Source organism: Periplaneta americana, chromosome 15, assembly GCF_040183065.1.
Source record: "Periplaneta americana isolate PAMFEO1 chromosome 15, P.americana_PAMFEO1_priV1, whole genome shotgun sequence".
In the NCBI taxonomy this organism is placed as follows: Eukaryota; Metazoa; Arthropoda; class Insecta; order Blattodea; family Blattidae; genus Periplaneta; species Periplaneta americana.
This window is the reverse complement of record NC_091131.1, coordinates 65,684,803-65,703,988: the sequence shown is the minus strand read 5'-3', so window position 1 is coordinate 65,703,988 and position 19,186 is coordinate 65,684,803. Positions and strand designations below refer to the sequence as shown.

Below are 19,186 nucleotides of genomic sequence, written 5' to 3'. Positions count from 1 at the left end.
GCCTCCATGGCCTGTGGTTGGATGACTAATCCTTTTTTTTTTTCTTTTTTTTTCTTGTATTGTAGGTATTGATAATTGAAGGCTTAACAAAGTTACTACTTCCTATGTATTTTCTCTAGGATCCCAAAATCTACGTAAACACAATATTGGAGGTCCACAAGAAATACAATGCACTGGTGTTGACAGCATTCAATAATGACTCTGGTTTTGTGGCGGCATTAGACAAGGCATGTGGACGGTTCATTAACAGCAATGCAGTGACTCGACAAGCAAACAGTTCGTCCAAGTCGCCAGAGTTGCTGGCAAAGTACTGTGATCTACTGCTGAAGAAGAGCAGCAAAAACCCAGAGGAGGCAGAACTCGAAGACACACTGAATCAAGTAGTAAGTGGAAAGAGCATTAATGGAAGTAGTCAAAATTTGTTTGTTAGAGTTCACTTGGAAATCAGTTCTGTGCAGCAAGTGGTGGGTGTATTGAAGTGAGTCCATTAAAACTGTCCGTCCCTTATCAAATAATGAATTTCTGTTACTGTTTTTTTAATTAAATTTGTATATTTTGTTACTGTTTTTTTTAATTAAATTTGTATTTTTTATTTTAGGTGACATCTTTGAAATGAAGGTTTGTAATGACTGAGCTCCAGTTTTTCTAGTTTTTTTGGTATTTGTTTCATTAATGGGTTATATTCAATGCTGTCATGGTAATTTTTTTCTTGGCCATACACCCCACCCCTTGTTTTCTCCCTTGAAATATATTTTACTCTCCTCTCTCTATCTCTCCGACTTCATTTAATGATTTTTTAAATATTAAAGAAGAAGTAAAATTGTTTTGCTTTACATTTTAATTGTACAACAAGATTCATTTAAAGAATATACCATGTAGCCCCACTGTAGATGCACACTTGTCTCGATGAATTTTGGAGTGTGTATTTGCAGCACTTTTTGTTTTTCAACCATTATTTTGTATAATTCTGGATTTCAGTGCTGCATAGGTGGACAATTTTTGTTTATGAACATCAAACAAAATACATTAGGAACAGCAGGAGATGATCTAAGAGCTGTACAGATCTCCGCGTACAAAACTTAGGCACCCATATGCCGTATGGCTCTGTACAGACAATTTTCTTTTTCCCATACTATTAATTGAAAAAATTGTAGGTTCCCATAATGATGTATGGCCTCGTATGGTGTCCATGACAGCACTGGTTATATTTCAAAGAGACAATTAAATAGCTAAGTGGAAAAACATTGCAAACAACATTTTATTTCCTCTTGCAATGTTTTAATGTAAACACGTTGCACATATTCTGTTTTATATTTCAGTGAACTCTGTTGGTTGAAAATGAAAGTAGAACCTTTAATTTAGGTGGTAGAACCTAGGAGGTTGTGAGAAAATGTTATAGCACTAAGCATCAAGTATTTCTTTTTGTGTTCCTATAAAATTTTAATTTGGCACTTGCAACATTTTTCCATTAGCTATTCAATTATATTGACAGTTGAGACTTGAGAATACATTTTCACTGCTGCCAGCATTTACTGACGATCAGCGAGACTGACTTTCAAAATCTGTTTCAAGTGAATTGAGGGTGTAGATTAGTGTTTTTAACATTTACTGTTCTAGTAAATTTCCATTCTCAATCTCCATGTGTATCTTTCCAAGGCATCTTATTTTTTTTGGACACCCTAAAGATCTCATTATGATTCATTCATTGGAGTTGGCCTGGGTAGCACAGTCGGTATAGCTCTGGCCTTCTGTGCTTGAGGTTGCAGGTTTGATCCCGTCACAGGTCAATGGCATTTAAATGTGCTTAAATGCGACAGGCTTATGTCAGTAGATTTACTGGCATGTAAAAGAACTTGTGCGGGACAAAATTTCGGCACACTGGCGATGCTGATATAACCTCAGCAGTTCCAAGCGTTGTTGAATAAACCATAATTTTTTCTTTTTCATTCGTTGGACATGGTTTTTCCACTGCATCTGGTACTTGTTTATAAACTGTGAGACTGGTTGTAATTGAAGTTCTTGCATGATATCCTCATTTCTTTTGCGGTCCAAGCGACTACAGTATATCCTAGCGTTGCTCTCATAAATTTCATTTTACAGGCCATTATTCTGCTGATATCCGTACTTCTCATTGTACAGGTTAATTATATCACTTCTGTAACATAGTATAGATCTAAGGTTTTATACAAATGAATTCTTGTGTCGCTGTACTAGGAAAGGCTTCATAATTTTGTTGATTATTCCCATTGTTTTATTGTATTCGCAAATTTTAGAAGATACATCTGTTTCACCAGAAAATATTAAATTATAGCCAAATACCTAAACTCATTTACTTCTATTAATTTGTTGTTTAAGCAAATTTTGCTTGCGACTGGGTATTTCCCATGAAATGCCATGACTTTTGTTTTTTCAATATTTATTTGCATGTCGTATTTTGCGCTGATCATATTTAGATTATACACTGAATACTGAAACTCATCTTCATTGCATGCAATGAGGGCTAAATCATCAACAAAGAGTAGACTGTCAAACTATAAATTTCGAAAGATAGAAATTGAACCATGACACGTCTATTTCCAATATTTAATGGTTTTGTTCGTATATATGTGATTCTGTTCATATATATGATGAAAAGTAATGGAGATAGGCCACAGGCTTGTCTTACTCTGCTGTGAATTTATTGCCAATCTGAAAGTCTGTTATTTGTTCTAACTGCTATCAAAGTTGTTTTGTAAATGTCATGAATGTTAATTGAAAGCTGTTGGGGGACATGATCATCTGCTAGCACCTGAAATAATTTATTTCGATTGACTCTATCGAGAGCATGTTTAAAATCAAGAAAACCAATGTGTGTCTCTAAGTTGAATTCTCTTTGTTTTTCAATTAGCAGTTTCAGTAAAAGAAACATGAAAATAAAAATGAATGTTGCTGAAACTCTCAAAATATTGTTCTACAATTATTCATCCCCTTCATTGTAAATCTCGAAGAAGATTGTAACTTACCATTGTTTTCTATTGTTAATCATTCTCTGATCCACTTCTTGTTCTTTTTGTAGTCTGACATTTTCTACTTTGTTTTACAATTAAAGTAGCTAACAAGTAAACAGTTGCTTACATTCCATCCTCTTAAAACATATCACAGACATAACCATAAATGCACTGATAAATCAAAACAAAGATGCAAAATTGCACCTATACTGTAACTGCAAAAGTAGCGCCTTTTGTGTCAACAGGCTCGCAATATCCTGTCTCAATTTTTACAGCTCTGAGATTGCACAGCACGAAAAGTAGTGTAGTGCATGCTACTTTTGGGCTGTGTTTAAAATTAACGTTAAACATTTGCAGCTGCAGTAGAAAAGTTGTGTAACAAAATTAGTAACATGCGGCTATATCTGAAGTGAGGTAAAAAGTAATAGTAGGTTACCCTAAAGAAGTTTGGGATGCAATTTTTCCAGTGTTTCGAAGGTTGAATGTGCATTTGTCTTCGTGGATGTACAATGTGTTCTTCTTGTCTTTACAGATGGTAGTCTTCAAGTACATTGAAGACAAAGATGTATTCCAGAAATTCTACAGTAAGATGCTAGCCAAGCGACTGGTGCAGCACATGTCGGCCAGCGATGATGCCGAAGCGTCCATGATCTCCAAACTGAAGCAGGCTTGTGGCTTTGAGTACACGTCCAAACTCCAGAGAATGTTCCAGGTAAGTTCTTGGGACAATTATATTATCCACGGTGAGTAAAAACAAAACTTTATGAGGATGATTTTAGAACCTTAACTTTGCTTTCTTTATGAGAGTTTAGTGCTATGTCCTGTATTATACAGTGCTTTTCTTTCACACTGCGGCCAGCACATTCCGGCCGCAGCAGCCTTGGACTCCTGCCAAAACAGTTATAATATCCCCGCAATCGCTTCAAGTTCTCATAGTTACAGTTACAATTACAATGATAATAAGCACATACCTTATCATAAGAGATGTTGGAAATGTTGTTCTTCTCTATCCATACATTTCTGGCATCTTCTCAGGAAATTAAAACTTAAAAATCGTGCATTTTATATACATGGAACAGGAACAAAACAAACTAGACAATGGCTTCATATATGCTTGGAACAGAAACGAAACAAACTGATAACACTCGTAATGTAATTAGCACTTAAAACTCGTACATTTATATGCATAGAACAGGAATGAAGCAAACTGGTAACACTCGTAACTTAATTAGTACTTAAAACTCGTACATTTATATGCATGGAACAGGAACGAAACAAACTAGACAATGGCTTCATATATGCTTGGAACAGAAACGAAACAAACTGATAACACTCGTAACTTAATTAGCACTTAAAACTCGTACATTCATATGCATAGAACAGGAATGAAGATTAGATACCCTATTATTTTAGATATAAATTATTTTTAACTTTAGTAGTATTAGTTAGGGTCTTGAAACTTAAAGAATTTGGCGGTATTTTAGTCTTTTTAGAGGAATCTGTCCCTTAATCGATAGTCCGCGTTGAACCTTACCAAGATTAATATATGTATACCGCCGTTATAATGAAACTGGTAACACTCGTAACTTAATTAGGACTTAAAACTCGTACATTTATATGCATGAAACAGAAACAAAACAAACTAGACAATAGCTTCATATATGCTTGGAACAGAAACGAAACAAACTGATAACACTTGTAACTTAATTAGTACTTAAAACTCGTACATTTATATGCATGGAACAGGAACAAAACAAACTAGACAATGGCTTCATATATGCTTGGAACAGAAACGAAACAAACTGATAACACTTGTAACTTAATTAGCACTTAAAACTCGTACATTTATATGCATGGAACAGGAACAAAACAAACTAGACAATGGCTTCATATATGCTTGGAACAGAAACGAAACAAACTGATAACACTTGTAACTTAATTAGTACTTAAAACTCGTACATTTATATGCATGGAACAGGAACAAAACAAACTAGACAATGGCTTCATATATGCTTGGAACAGAAACGAAACAAACTGATAACACTTGTAACTTAATTAGTACTTAAAACTCGTACATTTATATGCATGGAACAGGAACAAAACAAACTAGACAATGGCTTCATATATGCTTGGAACAGAAACGAAACAAACTGATAACACTTGTAACTTAATTAGTACTTAAAACTCGTACATTTATATGCATGGAACAGGAACAAAACAAACTAGACAATGGCTTCATATATGCTTGGAACAGAAACGAAACAAACTGATAACACTTGTAACTTAATTAGCACTTAAAACTCGTACATTTATATGCATGGAACAGGAACAAAACAAACTAGACAATGGCTTCATATATGCTTGGAACAGAAACGAAACAAACTGATAACACTCATAATTTAATTAGCATTTAAAACTCGTACACTTATATACATGGAACAGGAATGAAACTAAACAATGGCTTCAGTGCAACTGCTGTTCACTCACACACTATTGCATGCCACAAACATGCGCACATCTTATGCGCAGACGGCGAGGGTCCCAGCTGCAGGGATATAATAACTTTCGATTGGAGTCCGAGCTGATGTGGGCAACATGCGAGAAATTCTTCCTCTCAATGACAGATTAACAAAAAAATTTACTAACCAAGTAAGCATTTACCTATCTTTTCTATTAAAAAAAATTACCTTTCTTATGCATGTGCTATACTGTATCTGAATACTCGGGAATTGGCATTGACTGCTGGGATTCCCATAGTTTTTGCTCTATGTAATGATTCAGTGGTCATTATATGGATCTTGTGTCCTTGATTAAACAGTATGGTGCAGTATGGCATAAGAATAATCGGGGTTTATGAAGAAATCGAATCATTTTGCAGGCATTATCACCTTCATATCATTCAGTTGTTAGATAACCATAGCAGTTGATAAAACGTCGTAAAATAAGCCAATTAAAATACATTTATCATTTGACTACAGCTCATAGTCTGATACAGTAAACATTTGAAATTCTGCCATGTTCTGTTTCACCACAGAATGGGTGGCCATACTCTTGTGTTGGGAAGAATGTATTCTACCTAGCTCTCTCTCTCACACGCACGCGCGCACGCACGCACACACACACACACACACACGTTGTTTTCAATTTCCAATTTTGTTTTGTTTTTCTGTTGCTGTAGTTAATTGATATAATTAACACTGAATAAGCTTTAAATCTTTTTGTGTGTGTGTGTGTGTGTGTATGTGTCTCTCTCTCTCCCCCTCCCCCGTCCCCATTGTTTCTAGTGCCCTCATAAACTCAAGCTTCGTGACTGTATATACTAGACTGTGCAGGTACTATTTCACATTGTCTATAATGAAGCAATAGTAGCGATCCTAGTGGATAGCAACTATCCATGGTTGCATATTTACTACGTATTGAGCTTCGTGACTGTATATAGTAGACTGTGGTTATACTGTACATCCATATTATATTGCAACTTCAAATAAGAATTGTACCATAATGATAATTATGCATATTCGAAAACTGAATAATTATTCTTGCATGTTTTACAATAGGGTTTACTTCGCTTTTTTTCTCTCCTTTGTCTACTTCAATAACTTTTCTTTTCTCATCTAGTGAAAACTGCTTCTTTTCTGCCATACCTGCTTCTTTACTTCTTCCCTCAACAACGTTTAGGAACAAACTGCCTTCGAAAGTTCGATTTTATTAAACCATTTCATTTAAATATAAATTCAGACCGCAACTTTAGTGCCTACGGAAGTGCATTCAGAAAACTCACTGAAACCAAGGGTGACCAATGCCTAGTGATAACTCGTTTCCTTTATTTTCTTTCGAATTTATTTTAAGTATTTTTGAACTGATTATTAGGCCTAATTTCGTTAAAATAACTTTTTTTTTTTGTAGCAGGATGAATTTGTTATTACGTTAAACAGAATAGTTCGTTACTTATGTGTTCTTTAAACTGAACATTTTTAACATGTAAATTAATAGTAAAATGGCTGGGACCAAAAAAATATTATTCCGTTATTCTGAAAAATTCGTAATTGCGGCATTCATAATAGCGACAATGGCTCCCAAACTTCTGGGTTTTAAAAGCCGAGTCCTTAATAATTTCTTGTGTAGGCAGCATATTACTAAACACTCTCTATAAATAATGAAAATCTAATTTTTAAAAGTGTTTTTTTTTTTTTTCTGACTTGCTCAAGTCAGTGTACTGTATAAAATCTAAACAGTGCATGTTAGTTAGCGTTAAATATTTTTGGCCGGGTTTTCAAGTCATTGGTACCACTGTGAACAAAAAGGATTTAAGAAGGTGAGGTAGTTACAACCACAAAATTCACTTAATGTGGCTTGTAATGTCACTTGCCTGTCATGTGGATTTAGCCATTCTTAATGGCGCCTATGGGTAGGAAATCCCTTTCGTTGCCCACTCTTTTTTTTTCACCTGAAAATGGAGATAGAGCCAACCTTTATAATGCTGTCATCACCAACAATGAAAAAGTTTTGAGTCTCACCATATTACAGAGAATTTTGATAAACTTTGCTTTGAATTATGTCAATATTCTGATGTGTTGCAGGATATAGGTGTGTCCAAGGACTTGAATGAGCAGTTCCGAAAACACCTGACCAACTCGAATGAACCACTCGACATAGATTTCAGCATTCAAGTTCTCTCCTCAGGGTCATGGCCATTCCAGCAGTCCTTTACATTCTCTCTCCCCACAGAGGTATGTTGTGGATTGTGTGTTAACATTGTCAGTGAACCTGTTAATGATATAATTGTAATTAGGGACACCTGATTTTCGTGAATGATTTTTTCACGAATTTTTGTTAATTGAGTAAGAGAGTTAAAATTTTTATAGGTATAAATAAGTCTCATTCTGTAGATACGTTTTATGATCGCAATTTGTCGCGAAATTTTGCTCGTTTTTCCCATTTATTACGAATTCCATGATTTTTTTCACATTAAACGCGATTTTTTTAATGAATATTACTGAATCGTACATTTTTTGGTCACGAAATTCTATTATTTTATTTTCGACAATAAGACATTCAAAATAAGTACGAAAACGGATTTATCTTTAATGTTTTATCATGTGGAAAGCATGGTTGCCAAGCTTGGAAAAATGAAAATCTGTGTATCATACATGCACAATCCTTAGGTCTGTTACACACTAACACAGTAAGAAATGTGTAGTAATAGTAATATGCGTTACAAGAGTGGTATGTTGAAGTTTTCATATTCTAGGAAAAGTTTGAAAAAGCGAAACGTAGTTGAGCTTTTTTAATTTCCGAGAATTGAAAGAAAACATACCGCTCATGTATAGTACATTATTTTGTGCGAAGATCGTTTTTTACATACCTGAAAAAAAAAAAAAACATACCTGAAAGAGGAATTTCTAATTAGTTGCAATGAAATCTCCATCTTGGTTTCTGTTCAATGATGGCAAATTTGCAAAACAAAAATATTTATCTTCAACATTGTTGCTTTAAAATGTTTTCTGTATTTACTATACTCCAGCAGGCTGTGATATAAGTCTGTCTTTTTTTCCCCCCAGTCTATGGAATCTTGTTGATTTTTTCACGGCTTCCTTAATGTTACTTGCATCACGAATGCAGTAACTTTAGTGGAGTTGTAGAGTTTAATTAATTTTTGCAAATATTTAAAAACAATAATTAACAGTGCAATTTAGGTGAAATTGCAGTGGTAAGTTTCCAATTTATAATTATTACTATATTGAACGTCTCTAAAAATAATATGTTAAAAGCCTAAAGCAGTAAAATCAATATGTCACTTAAGCGGTAAGAAGAGGGAAATTGTTATGTGTGTTAGGTTGGGAATACTGAATGTGAAATTTTAGACTTTCCGCGGATTGGTTTTGTGCGGAAACCAAGCAAATACGCATGATCTCGCACAAAAGATATTTATCACATTTTCAGCAAGACTACGCAACAAAGACTAAGGAATAATGCATTTTGATAATTCATGACCCTGTCATAGTGTGCAAATGAACATTGGCCTAACGTTTTCAATATATGTGTGATAGTTTTTTCCATCTAGTGTGTAACCAGCCTCATTAATAATTAATTGAAAAGTCTGTGGGGAATGAGTGTTTTATTACCAATTTTTTTAAAGGAATTTCCATGTTTAAATTCAGACTTTTTCTTCACGATTTACATGTTTAAATACCGACTTTTTTCATGATTTTCATATTTAGATTATGACTTTTTTCACGTTAAATATTTAAATAACGACTTTTTTTACGAATTAGGGTAGTTTCATATACTGACTTTATTGTATTTTATTCATCGCTTTACAGTGTCCCTAATTATAATGAAAGATCAGAGCCGAGACAATTTTTTGTAGAGTGAATTTGTGAACATTTTACCTACCAGAAAATAATTATAGTAATTCATACATATCTATAGTGCATATTTCAGCAAATATTTGTTCAGATTTGTATGAAATATTCCTTCTTATTAATGTACATCTATTATTATTGCCTTTTTATATTTTGATAAGGATCCTGTTCGAACTCTTGATTATGATGCTCATGAAAAGTTTTGTTTAGCTTTAATGGAACAAAACCATATAAGTTCTAAGCCCCAATTAATACAAATTTTGTTCTTTCTTTCCATGTTTGCTTGAAGACCAAGATTCAACATATAAAACATTTATACTTCAATCCATGCACAGTAGAAACTAATTTTCTGAATATAATTTGGTTTTATCATATCAAGTTAACATGGCAGATAATCAATATGTGATACATTTTTACAGTTGGAGCGGAGTGTGCACAGGTTTACAACATTCTACAGTGGGCAGCACAGTGGGCGCAAACTGAACTGGCTGTACAACATGTCGAAGGGAGAGCTTCTCACCAATTGCTTCAAGAACAGATACACACTACAAGCGTCAACGTTCCAGATGGCGGTCCTGCTGCAGTACAATGGTTCTGAGAGCTGGACAGTGCAACAGCTACACGAATCAACACAGATCAAACTGGACTTCTTGGTGCAAGTGCTGCAGATCTTACTTAAGGCCAAGTTGCTACAGAGTGACGATGACGAGAACGAACTGCACTCCAACTCGACAGTCGCATTGTTCACTGGCTACAAGAAGTGAGTAGTGAAGCCATATTGGAAAATATTACGCTTCATATTGCGTTGCTCTCTCAAGGTGCACCATTCATTGATTGCTGAAATTCCAGCTTATACACAGTAGATGCAGTAAGTTGAAGTTGCATTCTTGTTACATAATCCCGATTCTCCCGTCAATTCCATAATTTCTTCATTATGCATCATTGTCATGATTGTTGGATCCAGCTCTGTGCTGCAGTGCATATATGTAACGTCTGGAGCAACAAAATAATGTACTGTTTTCACATGTTAATAATCTTTAATGGGAATGTACCTTACTTACTTGTAGCTTTTAAGGAACCCGGAGGTTCATTGCCACCCTTGCATAAGTCCGCCATCAATCCCTATTCTGTGCAAGATTAATCCAGTCTCTATCATCATATCCCACCTCCCTCAAATCTATTTTAATATTATTCTCCTTTCTACGTCTCGGCCTCCCCAAAGGTCTTTTTCCCACCAGCCTCCCAACTAACACCCTATATGCATTTTTGGATTCGCCCATACTTGCTACATGCTCTGTCCATCTCAAACGTCTGGATTTAATGTTTCTAATTATATCAGGTGAAGAATACAATGTGTGCAGTTCTGTAACTTCATCCCTCTTAGCCCCAAATTGAGGTTTGCTGTGTGGTTTTGTAACAAGCTGTTTTTTTTATGGTTGTTAGCCCTTCACCCAACCCCCAAAACTGGAGAACCACTCCTTATTTGCTGTCTACTACTGCTTATTCAATATATTCGCAGCTATCCTTCATATTTGGAGGCCGTCTTCTCTATCTGCAACCGGAGGACGTGCCGTGCCATGCCATGGTTATAGGGAGTACCTGTTATTAGAAAAAACAGATTTTTTTTATTCCTACAGAGCTCTCCAGATTTTAAGTGTACAGTAACCCCCCTGTATCTGCAGTTAACCTTGGCGACGTTTTTTGAGACTTTTAACCGGTTTTTTGGCGACAATTTCTTTTTAAATTTTCTGTTGCTTAAATAGGGATTTAGCAATTATTTCAGCACCCTTTAGCAAAGGAAAAATATAACTTCATTGATAATAAAGAATAGCGACTTTTGAACTGCTTTGGCGACTTTCCATGCATTTCAGTTGGAAACACTGCTATTAAGTTGCTTTCACACTGGTAGGCAGTTCATGTGAACTGGTGTCACTGCGCATCTACAGTAGGCTACAAGGAAAACATTGTGGGATTTAAGTTTATTATAAATACAGCCTAAGTTTCACTAGAAATGATCTGTGCTTAGCTTCAAATGATTTTTTAGCTGACATTCAGTTAGTCTCTCTCACTACACATAAACAGTATGCCCATTCTTTTTCCTCATATTCACGGTGTTAGGCCTATGACGAGATGAATGATGACACCAAAATGTAAAAAGTAGTGATTCTTGCAGTTCAGTTCCTAAGAGAAAGTGTGAAGTGCTTTCTATCAATGAAAAAGTGCTAATTATCGACATAAAAAAATCGTATGTATTATTATAGTATATTATTATTTGATTCTCCTAATGTCTTATTATTTGTAATTTGTCAATTAAACTTCATCATAGGTAGGTATATTAACAAAAGAAGATATATTTGCTATTATCTGTGGTTTTGCGTATTCACAGTTGCTCATTCAGCTTGCAGCTTTCATCAGAAGGCGTATATTGTTGATCTTGGTGGTCTAGTGGTTACCTTGCGTGCCATTATTTCTTTAGATTTGCTGGTTCAAACCCAACTGATGACAGTGAATTTTTCAGAGTTATAAAATTCCGTAGCATCGCTTCTTTCAGAAGGGAAATAAAGCTGAGAGCCTGAGTTGTACTCTGTAGATTTGTAATGAACCTCTCTGAAAGAAAGAGCTCCAGGCAGTGGTTCAATAGGCCTATGTGAATACATAAATAAAATAAACAAACAAAGAAATAATTTTTTAAAGACTCACCAGGACAGTGATATCCTTGAAATTTAATGTTATTCAGAATTTCATTGGTGTCCAAGAAATCTCTTGTAGTTACATGTAAATAGTCCTGCAGATGTAAATTAGTTAATAAGTGAGAAAGTTTTTTTCTCTTTTTTTTTTCTCTCTCCCTGCATAGATAGGTTGTCTCAAACATAGTCAGACATAGGCAGTATTTGGAGCATTTTATATCTTCTGCTCCTCAAAGACTATGATTTTTCCTTTTAAAACAAATATTTCAGAACTGAAAAGAACTGGAGATCTGTCAATTCAAGTTTCTCATGTGCAGCTATATTATTCTCTTGAATAACCTTGATTTCTCTGTTTAAGTCTATACTAAACTGAAATACGAGAAGCCCCTATCAGATCTGTAAGTTGTTATATTGATGGATAGGAACACTATTTGTTCCAGATCGTACTTGAAGGATAAGTTGAAGACGAAATTATTATTTAGATTTTGTTTGTACAACGAAGTCTAATTTGAAAAAAGGACCTCAGGAGCATTTGTGCTCATGAGCACATTTTTACTCACTTGAAGAGAACACCAGGTTGAGAATGCCTGGTCTATATGAATCCACGTTGTCTTGCCTCCCCCCCCCCTCTCTGTCTGTAGTGTATATAATGTCAAGGGCAGATTGTGTGTGATTTGTAGTGGGCAAAGCAATAGTAATGCATGTTTTTGGGTGTTATTTTGCAGTAAAAAGCTTCGTGTCAATATTAACATCCCAATGAAGACAGAACTCAAGGTAGAGCAGGAGACAACCCACAAGCACATTGAGGAGGACCGCAAGCTGCTGATCCAGGCAGCCATTGTGCGCATCATGAAGATGAGGAAGGTGCTGAAACACCAACAGCTCGTGGCTGAGGTGCTCAACCAGTTGTCGTCACGCTTTAGGCCTCGTGTGCACGTTATCAAGGTCTGTAGTCAGTGAGAATTGACCTCACAGTATATCTATAAGTTGCAGTACAGAAACATTAGGTTCACAGTCACATGGATCAGAATTGTTTGGTCTACATTGTGTCTCGTGATGAACAAAGACTTTGAATTGCCATTAGTGTTGTGGTTACCATGTTTGATACTGGCAGGGCTGGGCAAAATACTGACATCCAAGTATTTCAAATACAAATACAAAATACTTCAAATAATTGTATTTGAAATACAAATACAAAATACTTTTTAAAAATTAACCAAAATACATTTGTATTTCAAATACTCGATACAATATATAGGCCTAAAGAAATAAGAATTTTACTGAAAATCTGAAATATTATATTAACATTATTTTTACCTCGAAGTTTTATATAAACACTGTAACTGAACTTCTTCCTTTTCCCAGTCAGCAATGAAATTATGCTACATATGAATAATTACTGTTCCCTTTCAAAACAACCAGTTCCTCAAAAAGTTCGTCAGATAAGGATCCCCTTGCTTGTGAATGAATAAATCCTGCAAAACAGAACAGTCTTTCTACAGGCGCAGAGGAACACAAACTTGTATTATACTTTATAAAAGCTTGTTTCACTGTTAGGTAATTCTCTAGAGAGCACAGGGTTGTCCCTTTGCCAATGAAGCAATGAATTGTATGAGCTAATACTCCACAGCGGACAAGTTCTTTTCTTTTTGATTTTCAAAGTCTGTTTTACTTGAGTTGAAAACATAAAAATTGTTTTCGTCTTCATTGTCTGAACTGACCAAAGATGTAGCAGACAACTGCTCAGCTGATTTCACACACATATTCTGTGTCCTCTTCTTATCATTTGGTGAGGCAGTGTCAGGTAGCCATCTCATCTTCAATGATGGGTGGAGTAAGCTGCCAAAAAAATAGCTCAATTTGCTTCTGGGATCAGCTCAAACATCACTTTAAATCTTGATGAAAGTGAACTTATTAGGATTGGAGTTACTTGAATAGATGGCGTAGATTACTAGGTAACATAATATGTAATCTGTTTTTAAGGGAAATTAATGTGGACAAAAGTTGGCCGTAATAGCATGTCTTCTCATTTTGCATTAAATTAAGGGCTACAGCAGTGGGTTTCAGAACTGCACAATATTCTTCAAGGTACTGAAACTCAACATCTTTGAAGGTTGGCAATCCCAGTTTTTCACATATACTGTTTATATCATGTTTGAATTCCAATATTTGAGAAATTGAGTCATAAAGAGAATTCAATCGAGTTGGGCAAGGAAACTTTAATGAATATTTCAAGACATCTGATATAATTTCTGAGTATTTGAGTCTCCTAGACGCATTCCATAATGCTGAACATGTATCAAGTGTTGGGTGATGCATCCTTGATGCTGTTGGAGATTTCTTCATGGTATTAAGGAAATCAGTTGTGGCAAGAAAAATAAGTGTATGCCTAACACATCTGAAATGGATAGGCAAATAAGACAAAAGTTCATTCTTCAAATCCAAAACCAGAACTTGAACAAAAAGAAGAAAAAAAGTATTTTGGGTATTTGAAATACAAAATACATCAATTTTTTGTATTTAAATACAAAATACTATCGAAAATCCTTACAAATTATAAAATACAAATGTATTTCAAATACTGCCCAGCCCTGGATACTGGACCTAAATACCACATATATAAATTCAGCCAAGAGTGAAAATATTCTCAGCATAACTTTCCTCAGGAAAAAGTGAAGCCAGGCATGTCTTGTCATAGAAGAGAACAAAAGAGAATGCTAGTTTCTGAATTATAGAACTTCAGGAAAAATTTATTGGCCACGTCAAAATTTAACTCAGTCATCATTCTGGCGTATTATACTCCTTTGGTTTATGAATGAGATCAATTCCAGATGTTTTCACTTTAAAAATGAAATTTGTCTTTTCAGGCTATCAAAGTCAATGGATGGCCTTTGTTGAGTATTTCTTGGGACATTAAAAAACCACCAACTAACCAGTCAGAGCTCCTAACATTATGTACGCTGTATTGTATTGCTGCTTCCTCTGATCTTAATTTTTTTATGTGGTCACTTATTCACAATACAAACATATATTATTTTATTTCTTAGTCTGTGTTATAGAGAATTTTCGTAATTCAGAGATTAAACTTTTCAATTGAAATTATGCGTTTGGATTCATATGATTTAATATATTTTAGCTTATCAAATTCACTGGAACTTGTATATATTATTTAATATTGAGCACTTAATTTTATTAAGGACATTGTCATAGCAGGAAATTAGGTTAGCTTAAGTTATGCTACTAAATTATAAATTAAGGCAGTGCTTAGTTTTGTCTTATTTCTTTCCTTTTTTTTCTCTCTCTCTCTTTAAGACAAAATGAAATATATGAGTTGCCCAATTTCAAAACTCACTAGCTCCAAAATTGTCAAAAATGAGATATCAATTTCATCTTGATCCTCACTTTCTCCCCTAAAAGAAGATGTAACATTTGTGTACTAAAACTCATTAATTCCCTGTCAAATCATGCATACCATCATTCAAAAACAATGGAAGATAAAATGATGCATGTCAAAAATTTTATTGAGTCTATAAAGACCGTTGATTCACATTATTGCCGAGGAAAATCTAAACGGCAATATCTTCCCAGCCACTTCTCAGTAACACATCTTTGGAAAACTTACACTAACAGAGTTGAACCTGAAGAATTAAAAGTGAAATATGAATATTTGAGAAAAGTATTCGTTGAGAATTATTATGTTGGCTTTGGGTCTTCAGCAACAGATCAATGTTCGACTTGCATGGAATTGAAGGAAAAAATTAAGACAGCAGTAGACCCACAAGAAAAAATTTCACTGCGAGTGAATTTTGAAATTCATAAGAAGAGATCAGAAACATTCTTTGAACTATTGAGAGAAGACAGTCACGATGTCATTACGTATTCTTTTGACTGCCAAAAGAATCTAATCTTTCCAAAGATGATAGATCAATCTGCCTATTTCCTGAGACAGTTTTATATAAACAACTTCACAATGTGTTTGGGCTCTTCGTACTTTCAACGAACAATTGAAAACACATTTATATATGCATGGACAGAAATGGAAGACCAAAAAGGATTCAGAGAAATTGCTTCATGTATACGTCACAGACTATCAAACACAGTCTATTCAGACAATGTTGACACCATCAGGTTATTTCCAGCTGGTGCAGGTGGGCAGAACAAAAACACTATCATAATCACTGCACTGTTGAACTGGTTACTGACAGAAGCACCAAAAAATATCAAAACTATTCTGTTGCACTTCCCTGTGCCTGGGCACTCCTACATAACCCCCCCCCCCCCCCCCACCGATAGGGTATTTGGTGTGATCGAAAGAAAGGTGCTTAAAATTGAAAACATCATTCACCCCAATGAATACATCGAAATCTTCAAGGAATCCGACACTGTCACGAGAGTAAGGTTGGATTTTGAGGTCCATGATAGGAAGACAGCAACAGAGATGGCAGTAAAGAAGCCAAGCAACTGGCATTTCCATTTTTTTCCATGTAAAAGGTTTATACTCCAGAGAGGAAGAAATAATGTTGGTTTGGTGCAAGGGGAGGTGGCATACACAATAGATTTGGACATTCCTCGTTCAGTAGTCAAGAAGGGCCAACGAGTTGGAAATCTGTATCCTCTAAATTCAAATAAAGCGAAGGATGTTAAAAAGCAACTAGAGAAGCACTATGGGGACCAGTGGATGATGCTTAATTCTCTCAGATACTATGTAAATCTCTTCCACATGAATTCTGAGGATGTTGGTGCCCCTTCTGATGATGCTGATGAAAATGTCCTTGACATGGAAAATGATGGAAGACGAACCTATGGGAGATGATGTTTTGATTGTTGAAGGTGATTATGCTATGTAAAACTTAGGTCATAAATTCTGTAAAGTACAAGTTCATAAAAATATAAGCAACACCTTTGTTTTATTTAATACTTTTTCTCTGCATTATTTCAAACTATTTTTCCATACATGTTTTCAATAAATACATCTGCAAAGTTTGGTTCTGAAACGCAACAAAATTATCTAAATTATCTAAATCCCCAATAACCTTTTCTAAAACTCACCAAATCCTCATTCCTGTTCCAAAACACTCCAACTCCATATTTTATCTTTATTTTTCTCAGTTTGTATTACAATGCTTGTGGAAACTCAATGTTATGCTATTCTGGATGTATTAACACAAAAGCTGAAACTAAAATGTCCATATCCTAAGCACAACAGTTTTTTGCTCCTCCTGAAAAATTTATGCTTTGTAAGTTGGTGAGTTTTGGAATTGAGCAACTCATATTTCCTCCTTTCAAAATTCTCAGATTTTCTTCAATCAGATGGTCAATGCCACAGTGACTTTCCTCTTTACACTAATAGAAACGAGATGAGGCAAAGACTGCTCTCAACAGTTCTGACATAACCTAACCTGAATCATGTAGTATAATATTATTATTAATGTAAATTGAATTATGACAGCTGAAACAGCAGATAGACGTAATTGATTGCCACAGTAACCCGTTTTCTTTCTTTCCTCGTTCACTTCTCATCTTAACCAGTGATACTTCTCTCATTTTGCAAAGAATCAGCTTCTGGACCAAAACTGGGTCTGCTAGATTTATAGTTAGTGACACTAGCACATAGCTGTCATAATACTTTATAATTTAATGAGACAGTAACTGCTCAATATTATATGTAAGTAATGTTGGGCAAGGTCGAAAACTCGAATATTAATTATACCCACCCAGTTTATCTAATTTAACATACAATAACTAATGAGTAGTTTAATATCAAAGACGGACATCTGTCATCTCCATAGTTTTGATCTAGAGGCACTTTTTTGTTTCACAGTGTTCTTTGTAGTATTTTAAAACAATTTATTTTTATAAATGTAGTGTTAGAGTTTGTATATAGTTTCACCATAACTGAAAAAAGCATGAAAAAATGTATAAGAATCCACATTATCTAAATTTCATCTGAAGGTCAGATGTCTGCCTTTGATATTAAGCTACTCAAATATTTATTGATCATATTAATAAAAAAGAAACAGACACTAACACTTGACTTGATTTGATTTCTTGCAGAAATGTATCGACATCCTGATAGAGAAGGAGTATCTGGAAAGGACTGAAGGCCAGAAGGACACGTATAGCTACTTAGCATGATTACGTAGCGACAGACATGAAAGCGAGAGGGCAGGGAAGGGGGCAGCACTATCCAAACAAATTCTACGTAGAATTTAAAAGAAAAAAAATGTAAATGTTAAAATAAAAGTATTTAAAAAGAATTTAAAAATATAGAACATTGATTTATCGTTGAAAATAAACATAATTGTACTTTACTGAAACGTCTCGGGTCCAGTTCTGTTCATGTTTGTCTTGGACTGGTGGTGTACAGACGAGGAGGTGTAATTTATTTTCATGTGTATCTTGGTTTCTATTATTTTGACCTTTGCATAGTGGATGATGGTGATGATGTTTTACTGTGAAAATTTTTTTTTTCTTTTGTCAGAGATGTGAACAAGGACATTGAAGATGCAGATTGATGTGTGCATGTTTTGTGGTGTGATTGTATCAAGGATCTGTTTTCTGTTGAATATTTCAAAGCTTTTTATCAACAGTTGGTGGACACGTCATTTTTCACATTCCTTTGTTCCTCTTGTTACTCTCAACCACAAACATTTCGTTGGGACGACTGATTGAGTTGTCAGGCATAACAGATACATATAAAAGTGTGGCAAGCCACATCACGTGTTTCTGTGTTTTAAAATTGTAGCTCAGAAAGAAAATTTTGATAACATAAGTTTACAGCCTATGTTGCTTTATTCAGCAGAAGCAGCTGCTATAACTAATACTACTACTACTACTACTACTACTACTACTACTACTACTACTACTACTACTACTACTACTACTACTACTACTACTACTACTACTACTGCTGCTCTGCTACTACTACTACTACTACTACTGCTACTACTACTACTGCTCTGCTACTACTACTACTACTACTACTACTGCTGCTACTACTACTACTACTACTACTACTGCTCTGCTACTACTACTACTACTACTACTGCTGCTGCTGCTGCTCTGCTACTACTACTACTACTACTACTACTGCTACTACTACTGCTACTACTACTACTACTACTACTACTACTACTACTGCTCTGCT

At 34.9% G+C, this 19,186-nt stretch overlaps 1 protein-coding gene across 2 annotated transcripts in view; it reads left to right on the top strand.

The window, feature by feature from the left end:
* Positions 1 to 18,628, top strand: part of Cul1 (cullin 1) — a 48,349-nt gene extending 29,721 nt beyond the window's left edge. For both annotated transcript variants that reach the window (XM_069847480.1, XM_069847479.1), the window contains exons 9-14: positions 120 to 383; positions 3,520 to 3,699; positions 7,568 to 7,717; positions 9,772 to 10,112; positions 12,765 to 12,984; positions 18,094 to 18,628. In XM_069847480.1, coding sequence (XP_069703581.1) covers positions 120 to 383; positions 3,520 to 3,699; positions 7,568 to 7,717; positions 9,772 to 10,112; positions 12,765 to 12,984; positions 18,094 to 18,174 — 1,236 coding nt within the window. In that variant the 3' untranslated portion in view covers positions 18,175 to 18,628. The remainder of the gene's footprint in view (positions 1 to 119; positions 384 to 3,519; positions 3,700 to 7,567; positions 7,718 to 9,771; positions 10,113 to 12,764; positions 12,985 to 18,093) is intronic.
* Positions 18,629 to 19,186: the final 558 nt, after the last annotated feature.